Raw genomic sequence first — 26,566 nt, forward strand, 5'->3', positions numbered from 1 at the left:
TATGCATCTTTGTGTAGTCTACTTTTGTGGCATATTATACTGAAATCTTACCAAACCTGTAGCAGGAGTAGCATTTTGAATAAAGTGTTTACAGACAGACGGACGGACGACGGGCCTCTTTTAATCGCTCGGATAATCTTTTCTGGTCTTTGACAAGCTGACCTAAAAACCAACTATTCTTGCTTTTATAGACATGCGTATTCTTTCAGGTATTATTTTCATAAACGCATACATCAGACCTGTAGAATAAAATTAGTGATATCAAGGCATCAATCAATTAAAAGAGAATATGAATGGGTTGTCAATGCCCTATTGATTTAAACAATACATAAAAATGACCTATATGAAAAATTTTCTGAGGTAAACGGGATTTACAGCCTTTTAATGAACCTTTGAAGAAACCGAAGGTCCTTTACAATATTCAGGTATTTTCCCCTCTTCGAATTCTTTTCTTCAAATATGAATAAACAAGAAGTATGTGAGTCAATGTTCACTGGTAATACTCCCGGTCTAAGGTGAATATACGCTTTCATGTTCATATACATGTACAGAAGTTCAATTACGGGCAGATGTACAGATAAACAGGAAGTTGACATCAGATTCATACATAAATGAATCCAACCATATAGCATGCCTCAACAAAGAGTATTCTAAAATTTCAAGCATGATGAAACTCAAGCAGATGAGTAGTTGCAAAAAAAACTGCGACGAAAATTTGTTATGTATGGTACGGACAGACGCATTGATAAACAGGAAGTCGATATTAGATTTGAACAAAAATGAACTTATTTTATTATATGATTGAATAATTTCCTTCTCTCTGATTGGCTGAGATCCAACTATGGTAGAAAAACACTACGTTGTATTGACATTCACGTGACGTTCAAGGTCAACACAAGGAATTATTGCTGGTCAATATAAGGAATTATTGACCTGTTCCATTTTTTCTGTTACAATGTGTTCTTGTTGAAATTTCTTGTTAAAACTTTCAATTAAAGTAAAGAAATAGTCTTGTAGGAGTTTGCTATCATCTAATCATATAATAAAACATTTATTGCTGTTTTTTGCGGTCAATACGATGATTTCGCCACCTTCGAAGTACAATATTCACTCCGCCCTTCGGGATCAGTGAAAATTGTACTCCTCAGGTGTCTAAATCATCGTATTGACCGAACAAAACAGCAATAGTTATATCATATCACAGCGTCATTAATGTCTTTAATATAGATGGTTTTAATAATGTGTAAACAATAAATAAAAATTGAGAAGTAAAAAATTGTTTTGTGTCATTTTACAATGTCTTTTCTCTGCTCAAATAGAAATTTGAGAGGGTTATTAAATGCATCGGTTATTCCATGTAAAAATCTACCTATAAATCTATCCGAAAGTCCCGTTTCTCTTCCTTGAATATCCCGCATTAATTGTTGAAGATTCAATTCAAATTCATCAAATCTTCTTATTCCTACTCTCTCTTTCTCTTTAAGGGACTCCAATCCTCAGCCAGGAAGGACAACTCTTTAATTTATAATTTAATTCAAAAAGTCTAAAAATGAAGCTTGAAAATGAAATCTTTTCATGCAATACTTTTCATTATATACCTCTCAATGTGTTTCAAGGTTCTTTGAAGTTCTCAGAAAGGTCTAATTAAAAGTTGAATTTTTTATCCCGTAAAAGCATTTATAAATTACATATATCACAAAATTGATGTTCATTTTAATCTGACCATAGATACCAATGTTTATTGATATGATATGAAATTAGAAGTGATTTATGGAGCTTTGCAATAACTGGAGAATCTTTATACACTTTGAATTGTAAAGTGATAGAAGTAAATAAAAGAAATAAAAGTACATTATATGTATAAAAATTGTGGAATTTCTTCAAAAGCCTGGATACCTATGATTTTTATTTTTGAAATGTGTTAATTGTTCAAATTTGAATTGCAAAATGCATAGCAGATGTTTTTATTTGCAATTCCTGAAAATATATTTGAGATTTACTACTTTTCTCTATATAATATGATTAACTTGAAAGATGAAGTTTGAAGAATTATTATGGGTAAAAATACGTTACTTTCAGAGATATTTTTGTGTGTATTTCCATGTAGTCAATGCTTGATATTCAGAACCTGAGGATTGGAGTATCTTAAGGCGTAGTTGGTACTCTCTTATGAGTTTTTCTCTGTCCATAAGCAATTTTTTTATGTTTTCTTCAGTTGATTGGAGTACTTCGTCTCGCTCTAGTTTAACTACGTCTTTGCCTAGTCTTTGTGTTTCACATTTTCTTTCATCTCGTAAAAGGTACCTGTTGTCCTGATTTTCCATTATCTTGGCTAACTCTGTGTCTACTGAGATGTCGATATCCATAACTTTTTTCTGAATTGTATCCCTTTGTTGTTTGAAAATTTCTTTGTGTCTGAGTCCTTTTAGTATTTCCTTTCGTATTTTTAATTCTGCGTCAAAATCTTGGATTCTTTTTTGCAATTCTTTGAAATCAGCAAAGAATTTGCCCTCAGTTTCAGCAGTATATTTTTCTTTTTGTTCAGCAATTTCCCATTCTTTTTGTTTTCTTAGTTCTAATTCTCTGTCTTTTAAATTCAGTTCCGCTTTATGATAGTCTTTATTTGAGAAAACGCGACCGGCGTTTTGAACGACATTGCTTTCTATAAGACATAATAAATTTTTGACTTGTTCATTACTTGCGGGACTTTGGAGTTCTTCTCTGTTATTGAACGCAATAAATCGACGATCTAATTTTTCAAAAAATTTTGTAAAGCTTTCTGGCATTGAATTCAGGTATTGCTCTAGGGTAACATTATCTTCATCTAGAGCGTCTTTTCGTGTAAAAAGCAAAATGAAATAGCGATAAATTTCTTCTCCAAAATGATTTACGAAATGATTGATAGATGTTTCCTCCTCAATTGTATATCTGCCTATGCTTAATACTATTACAAACGCATGTGCTCCAGGGGAAGATAAGGCAATACATTTTGAAATTTCTCTGTGTATAAATTCATTTGAAGCGCCTGTATCAAAAAGACCTGGTGTATCAATAACACGTAGATCTCTTCCAAATCTCTTAGCAATACCTAGCTTACATTTGTTTGTTACGGATATATTGGAAGAAAAATATTTTTCTCCAAGAATTGTGTTTCCTGTTGCACTTTTTCCGCTCCCTGTTTTCCCAATCAGAACAATTCTGCATTCATTTGCAAAAGGCTCCTCAGACATCTTAATGAGCGTTGAACCTGTGTACAAAAAAAATACATGCATATAACTATAAATTAGATTGTGTGAGATGCATATTGTCGACTTGCACAAATTGTCGCCGGTGACTACTGAATGACTGTACGGCTCAACGCATCATAAAAAAGGCTTGTAAAAATTTTCCAGTAGGATTTGGAATTATTATACTACTCATAAATGTATATACCTTTAGAAAACTACAAATTTCATAAGTATATGCGTAGTTTACATAAACAAAACAGCCTTTGTACATTGTAAGAGAGGGAAGCCCGTGTAGGCCAGCTACATTGATAAGTCGACCAAAAAAGAAATATTTAGCTGTATATTTAATTGTATTCCTACTTGGGATGTCAAATCGGTCAATTTTTAATATTCGGTTACTCGGACGTTTTTCCGATCGAGTACCCGGGTACTCGGTAAAAATGTAAATAAATATGAACAAGTAAATTGATGAATGTAAAACATTGTAAACACTTGTAGAAATGAAACCACATGCTCTGATATGAGGTTTACACGTAAAATTAATGCATTTCTGTTGAAACAATGATTAGAACTTCGTGTCCGACAAAATTCAATACAACATTTATTATACCCCCCGCTTGAAAAGCGGGAGGGTATATAGTAATCGTTAATTCCATCAGTCTGTACGTCTGTCCGTCCGTCCGTCCGTCTGTCCGTCCGTACGTCTGTTACGCTTTGGGGTACCCATCTCTTATCCGCAACTCCTCTCATACCACTGAATGAAATTTGATGCAACTTTCACAGAATCTTTATTATATATTGCCATTGTGCACCTCCTATTTTACTTTTTGATCCGACACATATTTTGGGTTTCCCAGCCACAGGAAATCATGGACTTTTTCACCAGTTATAACCATATGGGAGGCGGGGGGTATCATTTAGTGAGCTCATCGCTCACAGTACCTCTAGTTTAAGTTCAATTTATTTATCAGATAAACACAAGAAATAAAATCGTAAGTGCTTCATGGTGTTTTTGTTTTAAAAAAAATTACCACGTAATTGTAATGTAACTCTTTGTTGCATTTGACGTCAAGGTATATATCAGTCGTACAGTTTGACTTGAACTTGACCAAGTTCTAACAGAGCCATCTTCGCTAGCCAAGGGTTTCTGATACGCTACTCTCCTCATAAACCCTTGGCATACGGTGTTCACAAAAGACGGGATTGTTTTCCGTCACGTGATCTCGAATCTATCAGGTACGCACAGATTGCGTCATCGCCAGAAATAAAGACACGTGTTAAAAAAATGAAATCAACGTTTTTTCAAGAATAATTAAGAAGCAATGAGTGAGTTATGTTTATTCATTATTTATAGAACAAATCTGAAGCTTCAATATAGATTCTTAATCACTTATTTAGAAGATACTGAATGACACCATGGCTATTCATAGAATTGAATGTTATCTTGCGGATCGTTGTTTTCTTGCGTTTTTCATTTCCGAGATTAAAGAGTGAAGATGTATCCCGAACGCAAATATCGTCATTTACAAAAAACAATTGCTGATTGGTCGAACTGGGTGTACTGAAATCCAATCAGAACTCTGGAAAAAAATCCCAATTTCTATGAACACCGTAGGCCAAGGGTTTCTGAGGAGAGTAGCGTATCAGAAACCCTTGGCTAGCGAAGATGTAACAGAGCCGATTTACGATTTTCGTATACTTTTCGATCCTATAGATTTTATAGTATCACGGGACAGTATTTTGTAGTTTGGTGCAACGATGGACATCATTTTTTTTAAGCCTTTGTCGTCAACTATTTGTACATGTATGGGCATGTAATCAAACAGAACCATATCAACAGTCGCGCGTGTAATATCATCTGTCTCTTTTCCCGAGAATTTACGGCTTCTCGAAGAATTGACAAAATTATCTAATTTATTCAATCCTAACAGACCTTAAAGATGTTCAGTGAAAACAAATAATACAAGAAAATAAAAAATAAGGGGAGAAGACGGCCGAAGGTGAGAAAAGCCAGGTAACAGGTGCTTGGTCACGATAATTACTGTATAAACACTGCCACGGGCGATAACGGTCATTTAGAGGACTAGGAAACCCTAATTACTGTATGTACAGGTGTAATGAGTATTTTACGTTTTAAAACAGATTGTTTAATGCATTAATAAATAAGCTTAGAAATATTCAAAAATATACATCCGAGTAACCGAGTACCGATTTTAGTATTCGATACTCGGACGTTCGATCGAGTACCCGGTTAACCGGGTACTCGTTCACATCCCTAATTCCTACTAATGTTATTTCTTCACCAGTTTCCAAACAGGGCAAAAAGAATCGAAGTCATCAGACCATAGCCACTATTCCTTCAGATGATTCATCTCAAAGTTCGTCAGATGAGAGCAAAAGAGGAGTTTACATCATACCACAGCGTCGTCGTCGACAAAACCCCCAGCATTCTTCTCCTGCATGGACAGTCAACTATAAACCATTCATCTCTACGACAGTCATCTACAAAGCATTCTTCTTTACGTCAGTCTACTATACCATCTTCTTATTTTAGATCTTCAATTTCAGTGAATTCGCCAAGTATTAGTACTCCACCTCCCAGAAGATCAACTAGAGTCAGTAAACCGCCAGAGAGATATGGGGAGTGGCAGTATGTCCAGGATGTGAATCAGCAATGTGTTTACTTAGAGACACTTGCATGTGTAGTACAAGCAGAGGTGTGATTAGTTAAAACACTTGTGTAGATTGTGTGTCTGTTTTTAGGTATAGATAGTTTCATAAAGTTATATTTTTAATCATTTTTTACTACGTGTATAATTACAGGTATGTGCAAATATTATATGATGACAACAATGAAGTTTGTTCTTCATTAGTATTACTACTGATGTAGGATAGCTTGTATATTTTTTATGACTACTTGACCCATGCCCTGGTACCCTTGGCCAGGTTATGAGGTTATGTCAGGAGCCATTTGATCCTGGCAGGGGGAATATGTAGCCAGATGTTAAATGTTAGATAGAGTGAGTGAATGATGTTCACTACTAACAAAAACCTGTTTTAAATTACTTGCCGCCCATACCCATGCACGCCGTCAAGGTAGAAGCTAGTACATGTATAAGTTTTACTTACTTTATCAGGTCGAGACCACTAGATTTTCTGACGTCAGAATAAATTTGCATGTAAACTAGCTAATATGTTTACTTTACCTACTGCTGAATGAGCCGCAATGCATTGTGGGCTACTACAATTACCTAGCTGTGTTGAAAATTAAAGGCAACTTGAATTGTCCCTTGGAAACTTATTTTCAATTCTTTTTTGAAATTTGTGAAAGAAATATTTAAAATGATGTATAATCTTTCATTTTTATGCTCACATTTACAAAATTTGCTTTATGAAACCTTATATCAAATTATAATACATCGGCCTAGTATACCATTATTCAAAGAGACGTATAAGTGCTATCGCGTCGGGAAAACATTGGTTTTTTTTTTTCACGTGATATACGTGTACATAGCTTTCGCAGGTAGTATATAGGTCCTTGTTTTTAGACAGCAGAAGAAAGTGTGCAATTATTATTTAACCCCCCAAAATTATCAGAAAGTGATTTATGTATATGCAAAAGTCAAAGCGTTTGTACGATATTCGAAGCAACTGTTAATTATCTAAAACAATTACTCCAATATTAAATGTGAGCATGGAGCAGTGTCTTTAGAATATAATCTTTCAATTTCGGTCTAATAAAGTTATAAAGAAGCTCTACAGTTTTTCCGGTGACGAGTTAAATTTTGTGCAGTAAACCGACGAAAACCACGTGTAGCCATTGAATCGTAAACACGTGGTAGACTGTTAGGCTTTTGGACTCTTTCACTTGATTGGAGAACGGGCGTGACGAAGACATCGTTACATGTTCAAGATTGCCTTCCATATAAGGTAGTGGTCTCGACCTGTTTATGAAGATATAAGTAGAAGGATGTAGACTGGTAAGGTCTTACCTATATTCATACAATGATTGCTTTTTAAAGGACAATATGACAATTAAACTACACTTACATGTAGAACAGTATTTCCTGAGTTTAAAAGCGAGTGAACATTGTACTCATGATTGTAGTTCGAGGGTTATTAAATCATTCTTCGCTGAGTGGAGCAGTCTTTAGTTCTTCAAATAGTGTTCTAGTACTGTTTTTGAGTACCCCCTTGTACCTCTAGCTGTTATCATACTAGCATATCGTATATCGATATGTCATTGCTCATTCTTTCTAGAGATAGACATGCACATGTAGAATGCGAATGCGGATAGACCTTTCTAAAGCCTGCAATTATTCCTTGTAAACTATTCCAAATTTTTCCAGAGCTTCAGAAAAAAATGTATTGAATATAATTCACTTATTGTACAGTGTAGTACATATACATGTGAATAGAAGATTGAGGAGAAGGTAAATTAACTGACAAAAAAATTGTCTTGCGTAACAAATACACAGTGTCGACTCACGTGGATCAAAAATTATTTAGACATTATACGCTTCCTATTATTCTTGCAATGCAAGCACTATGTCAGGCAGTACCGGTATGTGATACATATTGGCAGCCCCACATTACTAAGACCAATGAGATGGGATTGATGTTAATTCTTGGTTGTTTGCTGCAAACTTATGAATGGGCCATTGCGGAGATTTTTTCGAAAATTAGAATTTTAAGTTAAAGTTTCACCATCCTTCAGTTGCAGAATAGTGAGATGCAGAGGAAGAAATACAAATATGCAGTGTATGGATATTTGCAAAATTTTAAATCCTGAACAAAACAGAATATAGAAACAATAGACCAATAAATCAAAAGAAAACATAAAGAAAATTCAAATTAAGTGTAAAAACGACTAAATTTTTTGAATTAAAGTAATGTTTTATAGTGAAAAAAAAAATGAATGTCTGCCATTTTGAATCACAATTTTGACCCATTGAAAGCCATTTTCATGAAGGTCAGCATATTTTTTTTTCGGATTCAGCATACCCGAAATTGGTTTTAAAAGTATGCTGGACGAAAAAATTAATTATTTACCGTTAGAAGTATTTTTTTCTATAAATCGGACCATACTATGTTGCAATTTTTTTTAAAGACAATGAGAAACTGGATTAAAATTGTAATTAAATTTTTGAATATTTTTCATACATTTCAAAAATATACAAAACCAAATATTTGAGGAACTTATCGTATTACCTTAATATACGTACCGAACTTCACTGCCCAAAGGATAAGTTGTAATAAGGTATTGAAGTTTGGGGGGGGCATAGAAGTAATTTTCTTAAGAACAACAATACCATCAACCCTAATCAGTAACAACAATTACTACTTATTTTCTTCGGGCGTTATAGAATTTGATCACGTGACCGAATTCATGTCACATCCCAATGAAACTCTAAAAATGATATCTTATTTCTTAATTCAGATCTTTTTTTTTAACTTTCATTTGAAGTTTCCTTTGCATGATATTTATGCGATATGCTCTTCATATGAAATTCATATGAAATTTATGTAAAAATCACATGAAGTTTTCACATAAATTTCACATGTCTTGTTTTTCGTGTCTTTTTTATGCGAAGAATTCACATGAAATTGAAATACATGTGAGCCACTTTTGCCTGTGTAACTTGTATTGTTTTGATAGACTTTTGTGTTTGGTAACAATTATACTTTTATATTTGCTTTTTCGTTAATAAAGAAAAAAATCATTCAATAGCTTACCTTTAATTGTAAGTTCATATTTCATTCCATCCAGCAAGAAGAAATCAACATCTAAAGCTAATAGTTTATGACTAAATTTTAGTATTTCCCTTCTAAGCAAAAGGACTTTAGCTTCTGGTATCATGTATGTTAACAAGTAGCTGTTTGTCTTTTCCCCTCCTCTATAAATTACAGGCTCTTTCAGCATTAGCTTAAGTTGTGTTCTTATGTCCTCGATCTTTCCTGTTGTCAATATACGTTTACAGTTGACGTGAAGAGAAATGTCTTTAAATCCGTTTACTGTCAAGGCAAAAAATATATATTTAAATTGATCTTTTCCAGAGAATGTTTTCGTTTATTTCAGGAGACGAAACTTGAACAGCAGGTCTCAGGCCTACGCATCTTGTTAAATGAAACAAACAAAACACACTTACAGTTAAAAATGTTACCCATAAACAAAATTAAAAGTATGATCAAGGATCATCAAAAACAAAGTAAAGTGCTCAGTTTAAAATAAATAGTAAAGTGGAATTAGCTCCGATCCCAACTCCAAACCCATACCTTCCCCCATCCCCACATTTTGCATATCAACAAACTGACTAAAAAAAGTAGTAATGCTTTTAAAAGTAAATTTTGTACAGGGCAAGTTGTTTTTTTTGAATGTTTTATGCCCTTATGTGTTAAAATTGGGTGTTTGATGAAATATAGCCATGAAACTCCCCGGTATACATAATATCAGTAATTATTACGTTGGTAAAGGGGATTACTGATTGATTGTATACTGTTTAACGTCCCTCTCCAGGATATTTCACTGATATGGAGACGTCACCATTGCCGGTGAAGGGCTGCAAACTTAGGCCTATGCTCGGCACTCAGGGCCATTGAGCAGGGAGGGATCATTATCGTGACACACCTGCTGTGACATGGGGTCTCGGTTTATACGTGGTACTGGACTTTTGCGAAGACACTGACTTTTACAGTTGACGGCTTACTTTTACAACAGGGAAATATACGGTAGCTCTTTTGTGAAAATATATTGATCTCAATATTTAACAAAATGATAATAACGGGCTATTTCAAAGATCATATTACGTTGTCTAGGACGAAAATGGCAATATTCCTACCCTCAGCACCCTCCCTTTAAGTCTTGAATAACTTCTGCCGAGTTTTCCTACCGAAATGTGTCTTCTTCTTTATTCAGTTATTTCATTTCTTAAGTTATTTGAAATAAAAGGATATATTAATTCTCGTGAATAAAGTATCCAAATAAATTTTATTTTACCATCAATTATAATTTTTGTTTGACAAATTATTTCTAAACCCCGAATACAATAACTTTCACCTCTTGAGATGTTTTCTATTTTCTTTTTTCAATTCCGTACCTCCGTACATGACGCAGGTTTAAATGTCCAAGTAAGCTGTCGAATGTAAAAGTTAGTCTCTTCATAAAACTCCATTAAGGACCTATTCTAACCCGAATCCCCACGGGGAGGGGATTACTGATCATGAACGGATCTTTTATACTATGTGGATGTTTTAACATGAATTCTATCTTTCCTGGTCCAGTGGTTCTTGAGAAGAAGATTTTAAAAAGATTCCATTAATATTTCACTTATTCATAAATATCTCGACTTTGAAAAGGGAATGGCTCTTCATTTGAACAAACTTGAATCCCCTTTACCGAAGGATATACTTTGTGGCAAGTTGAAATTGGCCAAGTGTTTCTTGAAAAAGATAAAAATAGAAAGAAATATGACAACGACAAGAACACCAACGATGACAGACAACAACCAAATTTGATCAGAAAAGCTCACTTGAGGCTTTCGCTCGGGTGATTTGAAAAAAAAAAACATATGTAAAAAGATTTGATTTTAGATATTCAAATAGTTTATTAACATACCTGGTGGCGTCTTTGGACGCTCTAAATAAATTGTAATAGGGAGAGCCTCTGCTACTTTTGCACATTCATCCACAAGTTCGTGCTTATTAATTCTAAGCAGAAGAGCTTGGAGATAATACAGATTTATTTTCAAGTCTATCTTTTTAGCAAGGCAACGTAAGAAATCTTTACGAGGTTTCTTCCTTTCCTCTTCTGATAAAAGATCTAACAATATATAAATTCTTTCAGTTATTTAAGACATACACAAGGTAAGGAGTATTCATTTAGAAAAATAGATTTTTTTTCTTCTAAGTCTCAATCATATAATTATATTAGATGAAAACATGGTAAGTAACATCGAACTCATCCTGCTAGCAATAACATATCGTCATCTTTTTCCACCACCAAAAGAAATTATTAATAATTCATAATAATCCAAAAAAGCGTTATGACCTTTTCATGCCACTGTAAACAAAATTTCGGGGAATAGTTTTTGTCGTGTCCGTCTTTCTTTGTGTCTGTCTCTCTGTCTGTCTGCTTGTCCGCAAAAAACTTTAACCTTGCCCATAACTTTAAATTTAGTGGAGCTATGACTTTTATATTTCACACGTACACGTATTCCTTGTGACAAGAACTTTCTTTTGTACCACCAAATTTGAACTTTTGACCTTTACCTTGGAGTTTGTCCCGCTTTTACACAAATATTCTGAACAATTACTTTGGCCACTTTTTTTAAATAGAAGATACCGGGACTTTTATATTTCATATAATTATGTATTTTTATGGCAAGACCTTCGATTGAGTACCAACAGTCTTGATCTTGACATTGGAGACTTCCGTTTTTATGAAAAAAAAACCTTGGCCAAAACTTTTGAATGGTGATGGATAGGGATTTTCTACTTATATATAATCCTTGTGAAATGACTCTTCATCTGATACCGAGAAGTTTAACCCTTTGACCTTGACCTTGCAATTGGAGTTTAATCTACTTTTAAAATACAACCTTGACCATAATTCTTCAAGGGTTGGGACTAAGCCTTTCATACTTCACATTTTTAATCCTTTTTAATCCTCTTGACTAGACCTTTCATATGGCATCAAGAACTTTGACTCTTTGACCTTGACTTTAGAGTTGGACCCGTTTTTACAGATAAAATCAAAATGTTTACTTTTGGAAGATACTAGGTTTCCTTGTGGCAAAACTTTTTATTTGAAACTAACAATTGTGACTTTTTGATCTTGGAGATATATGTACTTACGAAAAACTTTAACCTTGGCCATAGCTTTTGAACGGTAAGCGCTAGGGCTTTCATTTTTTTTTTTACATATTTAATACATGTGAGAAGACCTTTCATTGGATAGCAACAACTTTGACCCTTTGACATTGACCTTAGAGTTCGAACTACTTTTTACAAACTTAAACCTTAGCCATAACTTTTGAACATTTAGAACTAGAGCTTCCATACTTCACAAATATAATCCTTGTGAGAAGAGAAGAACTTTCAATGGATATCAACAACTTTGACCATTTGACCTTGGAGTTTGACCTACTTTTTTTACAAGCTTAAAATTTAACCTTGGTCATAACCACTAAACGGTAAGGACCAGCGCTTTCATACTTCTCATATGTAATCTTTGAGACAAGACCTTCCTTCAGAAACCAACAACCTTGACCATTTGACCTTGACCCCGGGGTTTGTCTTACATTTAAAAAAGTTAAGCTTGGTCATAAACTTTGAACAGATGGTATACTATATGTCACATGTTTTTCATGTGAAAAGGCCTTCCTTTAGATACCAACATACGTATTTGAGAAATGCATTTGAGAAAGTTTATCTTTCGCTATGTTCCCATTCGGGGGCATCAGTGTTTCTCAAACACATCTTTCTAAATTATTGTACCTTCTGTGAAGTCCCGCAGATCATCTATATCTTTCTCCTCTAATTTTTCGTTTATGTCTTTGAACAAAAGCATATTAATTGCAGTTTTGATAGCCGTATCTGTGTCAATATTTGTACATTGATCAAATGCCTCTTCATCTGAAATTAAAGAAAAAAATCATTAAGAACTTCATGCATGCAAATAATTAAGAAATATTTCTATGCTTTTTTTTATTTCACGATGTGATCTTTTGAGTGGCTTGTGTGATATTTGCATAAAACATCAAAGGCGTTTTTGCATAAAATTATCACACAAGCTAATCGATTTATCATCGTCGTGAAACGAAAAAGTCTGACAATTATCCTTATATATTTGAATGCCTTAGATTCCGCAAAGCCAGCTTCAATCTTTTTTAGCCCAGCCCCGCACGTGATTTTTTTAACCGCGCCATTCGATGAACCGTTACATTTATGTAGAAATAAAGTATTTCAACAATTTGTAATTTTATCTCGAACAAAATTAAAGACACTCGAAACGTAAATATATAGACATACATACACATTTAAACATGATACTAAGTATAATTTCATTTAACCCAAATATTGAAGATTTCGCTGCTCTTTCATTTATTGAATAACGAAAAAGTACTTTTGGATTGGAGACATGCATATTTTAGGTTTCCCAGAGCAAAACGCGGACACTGCCATTCTTTCTATAACAATGCAGTCATCCTTTCTGTCAGTAAGCTACCTCCTACTATATTTTACTTAAAAGCCGTGTAATCTTTCTCGAAAGATCTTTACGCTGAAAATTAGATTTTTAAGAAATTATTTTATATATATTCTCAAACCATAGGATTAAAAATATCTAGTCATTTTTTTTTAAATATGACTGGTAAAAAAATATACTCGAGAAACGTATACAGACGTACTGCTACGAGATCTATACTAATTGAGTCATTAATCATAGGTATGACTTGATATTTTTCCTTAAATGCTTAAATTATTAGATTGAAATGATGAGCCATATATTCCATAAAGATATGATTGTAATAGCAGATTCACTACATCTGTTTCATGATATGATGAAGTTTTACTGAACATAAACGATAACGAGAAAAACTAGAAGCAACTGTTGTATGGCAAGACCCCATGATTTCAGTTTCCAATGTCAGCTCCCCATGTTTAGGAAATAAGATTCAACAAACTGTCACATAAATATTGTAACGGGGGAAGGGACGGAGAACGGTCAATCCTCTACTACTCCTGGACCCACCGTCACTCTCTCACCTCTATCTATAGGGGCTGTCTTATCTTTCGTGGTAAGGCTTGCTTTACACAGCTCAACCCGAGCTCAGGAGGAATAATATGGCGCAGTGGTTCAAAACTCAATACTCTTTAATTCTTATATCACAACACACTAAATTATCTCCCTTTAATCAATGAACTCAGATAATACCCCACTGCCCAAAACTTATACCTCCTATTATTAACCTGCGCTCTCTAAGTTATACTAAATTTATAAATACACGAAATCTCTCAGCTTTTCTTCTCGATTTGTCAAGCTCATTACAACTTAGACCTACGGAAGTCACTAAAATTCTTGAATACTCATTTATCTCATTATTCTGTTCTTACTCTTATATCCCACAATTTCCATCTTGTTGGAAAATCACACTTTGATAAAACCTTATAAATCTCTGTACTTGGAAATGAGACAAAATATAGTTTTACAATTTATTATAAGAATTATCTCTCAAATGAACAATCAACAAACAAATTCTAAGCTCTGTCTAAGTCTGTCTATGTCACCTATTAGTCCTGATTTATCTGTCTAAAACCAACCTCAATGCAACTCACAAAACTCCTAATTCTCAGAACTTCCTTCCAGACCTCCTGGATGAAAGTAAAAACCAATAACTAAAACTTAATCCCTTTAACCTAATTAATTCCTAACAAATTTCAAACACCAGTAATTCCTGCAAATTTCCTAAGTCTGAATTTCAGTTAAAAACAGTAGCAAAATTTAGAAATACACTAGCTTCCTTAGCTAAGTGTATAAATTACCTGAACTATTTCAAGTATTCTAAAATTTATCAACAATTTACCAAAAATTCAAACAACCAACAAATTTTAACTAAGTCCAATTCCTCAGTTAAAATTCACTAAAACCTGACCAAAACTTCCTATAAAATTCCACAAATAGTCAAAGAGTTCCTAAAAATCCTTAAAATAACCCTGGCTCTTCTTCAACTAAACTAAAAAGTCATTATTAATTTAAATCTAATTTAAAAACGCCCAACCCATACTATTTCCTTACCCCTAAAACACGACTTCTTTAAAGAAATCAACTTAGCAGAAGAGCAAAAATTCCTTGAATGTCTCTCTTTTATACAATAACATGACGTAAATGTTGGAAACTGTTGGACTAGTTGGAAAACGTTGAAAAATCTCTCGTGACATTTCCCCTTAACAGCAAAGTCTATAGAAAAATCTAATAACTACATACAAGACAACTTTTCTGAATGAAAGTAATCTGTAAAAACATTCTTCAATTAGAATAAGTCAATAAATCTCCATTTAAATCAACAAATAACACAATTAACTCCAAAAATCCTAAAATCCGGGCGATATTTCAAGAAGATTTTGAGCTTATGCAAAGTAATTTTATATAAAAACTCCCTAGGAGGCCTCTCGCTCCTCTCAAAGTGCCCCGCCCCGTTTGTTTTATTAGTATTTATAGTACTATATATTGCTATTTTTAGCGCAGGGGCATGAGGGGAGTTATTGCGTATAAAACAGGTTCTCAAGAGGTTACCGGTATGTCTCTCGCATCAAATTTAAGAGGTCCCGAGATCGAATCTAGGTCGAACCTTTCTTTTTTTTAAATACTTTTTTTTTACTAAATGATAGTATTCATACGACGGCGTATTCGTGCCATTTAAACAATGTAGAATTTTTTTTATTAAAGCGTTTGTACGATTAACTAAATCGATTGTACGATTAACTAAATCGATTGTACGATTTACTAAATTGTTTGTACGATTTGCTAAATCGTTTGTACGATTTACTAAATCGTTTGTACGATTTAACAAATCGTTTGTACGATTTACTTAATCGTTTGTACGATTTACTAAATCGTTTGTAGATTTAATAAATCGTTAGTACGATTTTACGAAATTAAAATATTATTTATTAAATTGTACAAACGATTTATTAATCGTACAAACGATTTACTTTATTGTACAAACGATTTATTAAATCGTACAAACGATTTAGTACAACGATTTACTAAATCGTACAAACGATTAACTTAATTGTACAAACGATTTATCAAATCGTACAAACGATTTATCAAATCGTACAAACGATTTATTAAATCGTACAAACGATTTTAAAAAATATTTCTACATTGTTTAAATGGCACGAATACGCCGTCGTATATTCAGGATGTGAAATGAAAAATTTATGATGTTATAAAATCATCATTACAGTGATAAAAATTCCATATAAAAAATCTTCTATACACATAATGAAGAATAAGCAATCAAATCCTTATATGCATATTGACATACATGTATTTTATTTACTTCAGTATACATGTATACATTTAATAATTCTACAAATTCAGTCAGGGGGAGCCGACTTTTTCCCTAAGCGGGGGACACGAATTCTCTGAATTAGCTTGTTTCAAAGTGCGTTGCCACATAGCCATCGATGGGATGAAATGTTATGTGAAAAGGCATAATTCATTCGAGCTGAAAGATGATTATTTTTATATATTTTTAATCGATTCATATACAGTTTATTTCCTGTACCCAAACAATCAGGCGACAGGGATGCTTAGGCCTCCTTATCAACTGTTTCGATCCCTGATTTTTACAATGGTCAGATTCTTGTTCCCTACTGAATTCATGAGATTTATAACATTTTGTTGTCCCCCACTTTCGCGAAAGCGAGGGGACATTAAATCTCATTCGTCTGTCTGTCAGTCTGTCGGTCTGTCAGTCTGTCAGGCTGTTCGTCACAAAAACTTTAACCTTGCCCATAACTTTTGATTTACAAGAGCTATGGCTTTCATATTACACATGTGTATTCCTTGTGACAAGACCTTTCTTTGGGTACCATCAAATTTGACCTTTTGACCTTGATCTTGAAGTTTGACCCACTTTTACACCGAAATTTCAATTTTTTACTATGACCATAACTTTTGAATGGAAGGTACTAGGACTTTCATATTTCACAAATGTATTGTTTGTGGCAAGACCTTTTATTGGATACCAACAACCTTGACCTTTTGACCTTAACCTTGGAGATTTACGCACTTATGGTAAAACGTTAACCTTCACCATAAGTTTTGAACGGTGAGGACTAAGGCTTTTGTACTTCACATATGTAAACCTTGTGAGAAGACCTTTTATTGGATACCAAGAACTTTTACCTTTTGACCTTGACCTTGGAGGTCTTAACTACTTTTTAAAAACTTTAACCTTGGTCACAACTTTTAAAAAGTAGATACTAGGACTTTTAATTTCATATATGTATTCTTTGTGACAAGTCCTTTCATTGGTTATCAACAACTTTGACCTTTTCACCTTGACCTTAAAGATTTACGTATTTATGTAAAAACTTTAACCTTGACCACAACTTTTGAACGGTAAGGGCTAGGGCTTTCATACTTCACATATGTAATCCTTGTGAGAAAGCATTTCATCAACAACTTTGACCCTTTGATCTTGACCTTAGAGTTGACCTTCTTTTAAAAAAACGTTAACTTTGGCCATAACTTTTTGACGGTCAGGATAAGGGATTTCATCTTTCAAAAAAATCGCCTTCAGTGATAATTTCTAAATAAATGTCATATGATAGGATGTTCATATTAGACACAATACCGGTATGTCATAAAAAATAACATCTCACCAACAAAGACACCGAAAGCGGGTGACCACAATTCTTTGAATTTGCTTGTTATTTTCACCTTTAAAATGACGTTTGTTTAATTACCATATCTTGTTTCTCATAGACAAATAAAAACTATTTAAATCTTACACAATGGCGTTTGTAAAACAATATTCCAGATAAATAACCTTAAAATTAACATTCATTTGAATTGCAACTCATATTTGTTAAAAGGTCAAATTTTAAATTTATTATTTTTTTTAAATCTTAATTAGCAAATCTTTTTAAGTTTTTGTCACTTGCTTTTTGAGATTTTTAAGAATCCATTAATTTTTTCACTAATTAGTAATTAATTCTCCTTGGAAAGAGGTATGGCCTTTTATTTGAATAAACTCTAATTCTCTTTGTCTAGGGATGCACCGTTTAAAGTTTGTTTGGTATTAAACTAGTGAAGATGAAATTGTAAAAATGTTATCAACGACGACGATAACATCGACAACTATATACAACAAAGACATTTTGTTCTGAAATGCCCAGATGAGCTAAAATTGGAGCCTTTGATACGGTTTTATTGGTTTTGTTTTATAAATTCCTGGAACTTTTATGATTAAGTTAGTAGTGTACTTGTACCATTTTCAAACCTACCATTATCTGGTGATGAATCGTGATTATTACCATCTAGTGGTACCACCTGTCCTTCTGCGCCTGATGGTGAGTCGTGTCTACCCGTGTTTGATAATGTATCGTGTTTTACACAATCTGTGGGTGAATTGTGGTTATCATTATCTTGCGCCGAATCTTGAATAACCCCATCTGGTGTTGAATCGTGATTCACATCATCTGATAAGCAATGCCCATTACCATCGAGAGGTGAATCTTGTATATTGTCGTTTGATGTTGAATCAACTTTACAGTTTATTTGTTGTGACTCATGATCATGTCTATCAACATCTGGTGGTGTATCCTGCCTATCACATTCAGAAACTAAATCATGACTTAATGCATGCGACAGTGAATCATGTCTATTGCCATCTCGTGTTGAATCATATTTAACACCATCAAATGTTGCATCGTGACTGTCGTCTTCTGGTAGTGAACCGCGAATACCATTGGGTGGTGAATTACGTGTACAATCACCTAGATGTAAATTAATTGTAATTAATATTTTGATAAACTGTAAATATTCATGAATAGAAATTAAAATGACTATTTGAATGCTGTTTCTCAAAATTTTTTTTGTTTCTAAAAGGTTTAATAGTGAAGGGATATAATAATGTCTCGTAGATTATATAACTTTTCTATCTTTCTTTAAAGGCAGAGATTTTAAGCACCGCCTTCAATAATACTTGGTCTGGGTAGCCCTGTCAATCAAGTGCGTGAAGGTCCATCATTGGATGCTGGAACTTGATTGACATTTACTTTCTGTGTATACCCTGTATACCGTGTTTGGGTCTCATGGGGACCTTCTAATTAAATTTTGATCCTTTTATGTTTACTGAACATGGTATACAGAAACTGTATTTAAAACTATGAAAATGTTTAAATTAATAAAATAGAAGAATCAAATATACCTTTAGTACTTGAAAGGATTATAATATAATATGCATTTTTTTTAAATAAAATTAACCTTTGGTACAAAAAACTTTTTTTTTCAAATAAAATCATGTAAAATTTCGATAATAATTTTAATATGCTAAATAGTGAACCTAAAGTGGAAATGTTATTGAAAAAGTTCAGAGCAGCACTCTGTGAAGTAAATAAAAAAATAATGTTTCTAATGATGGGTCACTTATATTTTTCTTTTTTAATCAGACAGAATTTACAAGCAATCTTTTGGCATTTTCATGGTCATTAAGCTTTATTAAAGGGTAGGATAAATCTAGATATTTTTTTTTAATGAAATGTAGTTAACATGGCCTCTTTTCATTTGATTAATACATGTATATGGGATCCTGTGGATAAATGAATTAAGTCAAATTTGGTTGTTACAGGACTTGTTATTTAATTAACACATATGCCAATTTTGTTTATAAATATTTGATTTTACAGTATGATATCACAATTTTTTTAAATTTGTAGGTGTTTTCAAACACAAAAAAATAAATCAATATGTAATTGAAAAACCCTTTTACTTCTAATTTTAAAATTGTCTAAAAATCCTCAACACAGGTAAAGTTTGACACCTGGGGTATTTCACTGTGTATTAAATCACTTCCTGTGTATAGGGATTAGGAGACAGATGACCACAGGTAGACTGCTAGCCCCAAGGCATTCACACCTGTACAAAATAAGCCCCTCCCTCACCTGGAATTTACCACCCGGTTAAAAATCTCCACATTTGAGCTATTTTGAACTGTTAAAGGTGTCACTTATCTAATACCGGTATGAATATTCATCTTGTGTCAATATGATATATCGATCCTGGTGAGCTTGAGTTAAAAGACACCCCAGAATCAGACAAATCTGTTTCATATTTGGAAATTTTACTTGAATAAGACACTATTGGTAATCTAACAACCAAGCTCTATGATAAACATGATGACTTCAACTTTTCTATTGTCAACTTCCCTTGATTATGCAGCAATATATCTTCATCACCTGCATGCGGAGTTGATATAGCTCAGTTGATTCGATATGCAAGAGCATGTTCTACGTTAGCCTGGTCCCTGGCTCATCCTTGCTAAGGCAACTAAAAACACTTTATAAACTTCGCATGCAGGTGATGAAGATATATTGCTACAGAAATAAGAAAACCTGTTTTTGACAACCCGGATCGTATTAATAATTATTAATGACGAGTCAGAATAGCTCAGAAAGCTATAGACCGCTTGATGCTGAAGCATTCATATTTTTAAAAGTCAAGACTTGATACTAATCTGGCGATGCACTTTAAATGTCACAAAGTCTTACCTTTTCAAACTTTCTTCTTGGTCCCTCAATTACCCCTCTTTGATGCTCAATCATTTTTTAAATCAAAGTAGTAAAAGATTGATTGTTTCTATATTGTTTTACGTCCCTCTTGGGAATTTTTCACTCACATGGAGACACCATCATGCACTTGTCGTTGGAGAGCTACAAATTTTGACCTATACTTTGATTTACCTTCAATCAATGGTATTTCTTCTGGCATGTTGTGGACACCATCTTTTTTCCCCAAATCACCTTTACCTTTTAAAAAAAATAAAATATCAAGATACAAAAAAAAAGTTATCATGACGATATACCCCCATACTCAGTACTTTTATTGTATAAAATCCCAGAAAAATAAAATATGAAACTTGAGGGGACATTTAAGATTGGAATAATATTTGAGATAAGAAATTCGGAATTTAATATAAAACTTATCCAATCAGAAAGTAAATTTCAGATTCGATTTTCTTGGTTTTGATTAACAATAAATCGATGGATGATTAACAAATAGTTTAATGAATTTTTATTGACTTTACAAAAACATACAAACACGTACACAGACACACCATGGCTGGGAGAGATAACATGTACATTTTTGAAATATCAAAGCAAAAAAATATGAATTGACAAATTTCACAAATATGATAGAATAGATGACATTATATTTAGATGTTTATTTTTTTCAAATATGTGGTTCCAGTCTTTCCATCTTCTTTTATACACATTAAGTTCATTGTTGACTTTATGCAGTTTTTCTTCAAATATATAATAAACACATAAGTATTTAATGACACTTTGACTGTTGAAATATGCATTGTTTAATAAGCAGCAATATAAGCTGTGTCCTCTGTTGAAGAAGCAAGTATAACTGTACATATATCAAATTTTATTATTTTTCCAGTTTCTTCAAATATCCATGTCTTCTAAAAGAGACCAAATTGGGTTTACTTTAGGACAATAAAAAATATATGTGTAATTGATTCAATATCATGAATTGAAGACTGAGGAGAAGCCGAGGTCAATATGGATATTTTTCTGATGAATAACAAACCATATTCAAAACCAAAAGAGTCCATAATTGTTTTATTATATAGTCGGGATTTGAATAGATAAGACAATGAAGGCTGTACGACAACAACATATTCATTTGCTATCTTCCATTGTTAAAAATAAAAAAATATATCCAGATTACTGTTTGTAACCTCCGTGTTTTCCTTACCGAGTTTCGCTATGTGTAAGACGTACAAATATTAAAAAATAATCATGAAATTGGTTTGAATAATTGTTTTCCTGTTCAGATATGTAGTTCACTGCGGCCGTTGCAACCATTGTTGCACGCGTATTGACCCTCCGGTGAATACTGCCTAAAATCCGGTGAATATGTATAGTGTTATGAACTGTTTGTATTGATTATATAGGTAAATATATAGACTATATAATAATACACTTTATTAATTCAGAAAGCAGTTGGATCCAATAAGATTTTGTAAATAATAATCTTTTGATCCAAGTTAATTTTAGAGATTTATGTAAAATAGTCAATATTGTCATTTTTACACCACTATTCTCTTTGGAAAGTTGCATTGTTTTTCTCGAGATTTTCTCTGTTCTTTTGTTCCAGATGAATTTATTTTAAAAAGTTTTTCCAATTCCTTTATCCACTTTTATTCGGCTTTGGGAGAACAGTAAATGAATTTGTAAGTTTAGTTAAGAGTTGCCTTTTCGTTACTCTAACCCTTCCTAGTGGGATTAAATTTCTTTTTGACCATGAAATGGGTCCCTTTTTAATGTTTTGAAAACATTTCTCAAAATAAAAGTTGATCCATATTTTTAGGTCAGCAGTATACGTGATGCCAACAACTGAAAAAGGTCCCACTGTCCACTGAAGTCCTGTTTTATTACATACAGTTTCTCTGGAATTTATTTCAGAACCAATCCATATTGATTTTGTTGTAGTAATATCTGGTTCTGGGTCCTGAGAATTTTGAAAATTGATAAAGAAGATCTAAGGTCCTTTTAGGCCTTTTTCTGAACCATCTAAAAACATATCTGTGTCATCTGCGTATTGAAGTAAACATATTTATCCTCACCTATTTTTATTTCCATAATATTTTTATTTTGTCTAATCATATATCCCACAATTTCTTCACACAGGTTAGATATATATGGAGAGACAGGATCTCTTAGGCGACATCCTCTACCTTTTTGAAGAATTGTGAAAAATATACCGTTTTGAATTACAAATAGTTGAGTTTGAATATATATTACTTGTAACCCCTTGATAAGTTCAGGACCACAATTAAAAGTCTTTTTGTACACAAATTTCCATGAGTACCAAAAGCCTTCTCAAAATCAATGAGTAAAACAATTCCTGGTATATTTCTTGTCTTTTGCTTTGAAGTACGTTATAGATAATACGTGTATTTTCACCAATAAATCTATTCTAAGAAAACCTTTTTGATTGTTATGTATAACATAATCTTCTATGCATTTTATTCTATTTGCAATACACACAAAAGCTATTTTATATGAAATATGAGCAAAGATATTGGTCGCCAATTTTTAAAAAATATATATATCTTGGTTCAAGCCTATCACCTTTTGGTAAGATTGTAATAATTCCTTGTTTCTGAGTGGTGGATAATTCTCTCTTTTGAAATCCATAGTTAATTAATCTAATAAGGAACTGCCCAATATCTTTCAAAAAAATTTTAAAACTCATCTGTAATTCCATCGCTTCCTGGACTTTTATCATGTTTCATGATTTCTAATGCTGTTAAGACTTCAGCTTTAGTTAACGTACCTTCTAACTGAAACCACGATTTTTTTATTTAGAATTTTAACATTGTCCATATTCAAAATACTTTTTAAGTCGATATCCTGTAATTTATCATCCGAACATGCATATAGCTTTTTATAAAAGTTTTCAATTTCTGATAAAATTTCAGATTGTTCTGTTATTATATTACCACTATCTCGAATTAGTTTGATGACTGCTTTGTTTATAAAATTTTTTTTTCCAAGCTTAAAAAATACATGTCGGCTTTTCCCCTTCTTTTATCCACATTACTTTTGTTCTCACGAACACACCTTTAACATATTCTTTTCGTATGTCTTCCAATCTCCTTTTTACATGTTCTAATTTTTCTATAAACAGATAAATTACCGGTATCAATGTTTCTAATACTTTCTAGCTTAGATAACTTTCCTAGTATTAAAACTCAATTTTTTTTCTTTCTTGAACAATTACTTATTGTAGCCCCTCATATGCTCAATAATAGTTGTTCAAACAATTGTTGGTCATCAATTTGAAAAGAAAGAAATTTATTTTCTATATCATTAATAGCTATGGTTTTGTATAGGGAAGCCATATAATAGTTTTATAAAGTAATATTCTTACAAAAATGCCAAATACTGGGCTAAATATAAAGAAAGACCTGAAAACTCTGTCAGAATGGATTGGGTGTCCTAGAAACAAGATTCTGATCAGAAATAAGAACACAAAATACAAACCATATACTCTTCCATTTTCACTAAACTAATGTGATGAAAGAGAAAGACTATCACTATGTCTCCCAAATTATTTGCTACTTAGAGCTTACTCAGAGTACAACTAGTTTTTAAAGTGATGGATGGTAAATTGATGCTACAGAGAATAAAAATCGACATTTAGTTAATTCTGTGGTCAAAATAATTACTTAAAAGATAACTAATCATGAGGTTGCATTGTGGTTGACCAAAGCTTCTTTTGAGGTATGTCACTCGTGAAATTTGTTAAATCATGGATTTTTTCAGAAGAACATTTTGGATAAGAATTCATATAAAGTGATTCAAAATCACAGAGAAAATCGGGGGTCAGTGTTCATCGTACTGATTTACATTACAGTGAAGTTGACCTTTTTGCACTTGAATTTTAACTGTTTGGTTAATTACTTTAACTTTTATCATATATTTTATCAGGTGTGACCTTGGCGATATGATTTTTTATGTAATATATTTTGAATAATATTTATAATTGAACAAATCTTGCAAATTAATGCGCATAAATAATTGTGTGACCTTTTCGTGATCACGTGATCAATAGAAAGGCTTCACAACGGTGCCACCGTTCAACGGTAACCACCCCTGGGGTTTGTAGGTGTTCATATTTTAAGCCTTCCTCACGGTCCGTGTAATATTTAACAAGGCGTGCAGAATGCCTATAACTTCAGATAAAAAAAATCATAATTATTCAATTTGTGAATAAAGAATTCAAAGTAAAGTTCTTTCTATTGACATTTATGAAATAATGAAAAACGAAACTTTTCCTTACGAAAAAAAAACTTTTGGAAGAAATTAATCTATTAATTATAAAATATTTGGAATTCTTGAAATTCGAGCCGTAGCGATTAAAATCCGGAATAAATATCAAAGAATTCCGTTCATTTTTATGCATAAAATGGCCCTGTAGATATACCAATTTATTGTTTAACACTTGATTTTCTATTTGAAGCATTAAAATAAAATAGAGACTTAGTGCTTTCATATACGATAAAAAAATTTCATCTAAAATTCCAGGTCTAGGACTACTGGCTTCATGAAATTGCAATGTTCTTGAATATTTAGGTAAACAGGTATAATTGAGTATTTTCAATGAAGAAAATAATATATGAGCGCACTCTCTGATCTAAAAAATAAAACATGTCCATTAATCCTCCGAAATAGTTCTATCATTTACTAGTTGAATATTTTAGATCAGATGTTGCGCTTTTAAATCAAATATCAATAAGTAGCTTTAAAAATAGGCCGTTCTTGTACACTTTTTCAGAATATGAGGAAATTGGCCCATTTTGTGACGTCATAATGCATTGACTATCAAGAAAATGAAGTCATTTTTTTATAAATACGCAGTCACCAAAAATCTAAGTGATATTTAAAACTATGCTATAAAACTAAACTATAAAAGTACACATTTCTGACAAAACATTCGCATCTTTCCGAGAAATACTTCAAATCCATTAGGTCAAGGGTCATATCACAAACATGTTTAAAATGCCCGATATCATCATGAGCCATGTAGCATAGACTGGTTAGCGCGTTAGTCTCAGAGCAGTATAATACTTCGGATTTTTATTGCTGGGGATCGAATCACAAGTATAACATCTAACATTTTTATAAATGATTTTTTTTACGAGATTAATTTTCATTTAGAATTTTTTTTTCCTCAAAATTTCATAAACTTCAATAATGAGAAGTCAATTTAAATACTCAATTCATAAAAAATGTGATTTCATGATATCTGATGCTATAGGCATTCTGTCCGCCTTATCCCCGGTCTTCTTTGTAAATTTTGATTTTTGAATTAAAATATTTAAAATATTAATAAGAAATAACATTTTGAGTTTTTGAAATTTAGAAATGATTGCAACAAAAAATACATTTCATATGTCGCCTATTTGCAACTTATAGTATCCTTTAATTTGATAACCATGTTTTGATTCACATGTATTATTTGTGAATGTTTGTTGCACATTGAAAATTCATAAAATAAATATTATAAATTAAAAATATATAGATAATAACCTTTTCGTCTTTTCTTCCATGATCTGCGAATTACAAAACCAGCCAATATGATTAAGACACACGTAATAATAAAAAGGCAGACGGAAAGTGCGACAATGGTGATGAGATTCCCCGAGTTTCCTGCTTTAGGTTGGACATTACTAGTATTGGTGGTAGTGGTGGTGGTAGTGATTGGGTCTGTGCTCAAACCATCATGTGTGTCCACCCTGACAAAGAAAATGAATAAGAATCATCTCAAAGGGCCCCGCTTTCAACAACAAACATGAAAATGTAAGGAAGATGGATATTTGTGTACTGCTCCATACCCTATATTAAAAAACCGCACAAAAATCATGAAAGTTGCATATTCTCTATGAATATTGTTGAATATCCTCTTTCAAAATATGGATAGAAAATCACAAATTCATGCTCCGTACCTTAAGACAGTTGGTAAAGTTTGAGGCTGACAAAACTTAAGGGAAAGAAATTATGCACCAAACAAAAATTTCAAACAG

At 32.6% G+C, this 26,566-nt stretch overlaps 1 protein-coding gene across 1 annotated transcript; it reads right to left on the bottom strand.

Annotated features, from left to right (window-relative positions):
- Positions 1–2,075: 2,075 nt before the first annotated feature.
- On the bottom strand, positions 2,076–26,375 carry LOC134263849 (uncharacterized). The gene is made up of 8 exons (XM_062746221.1): positions 26,368–26,375; positions 26,073–26,278; positions 20,703–20,768; positions 18,246–18,440; positions 12,723–12,860; positions 10,843–11,046; positions 8,964–9,242; positions 2,076–3,247 (listed from the first exon to the last, which is right to left on the bottom strand). Exons 1-8 carry the CDS (start codon positions 26,373–26,375, stop codon positions 2,076–2,078), a joined length of 2,268 nt encoding a protein of 755 aa, XP_062602205.1.
- Positions 26,376–26,566: the final 191 nt, after the last annotated feature.

Source organism: Saccostrea cucullata, unplaced genomic scaffold, assembly GCF_032062105.1.
Source record: "Saccostrea cucullata isolate Sc308-1 unplaced genomic scaffold, CSIRO_AGI_Scuc_v1 ctg358, whole genome shotgun sequence".
Lineage (NCBI taxonomy): Eukaryota > Metazoa > Mollusca > Bivalvia > Ostreida > Ostreidae > Saccostrea > Saccostrea cuccullata.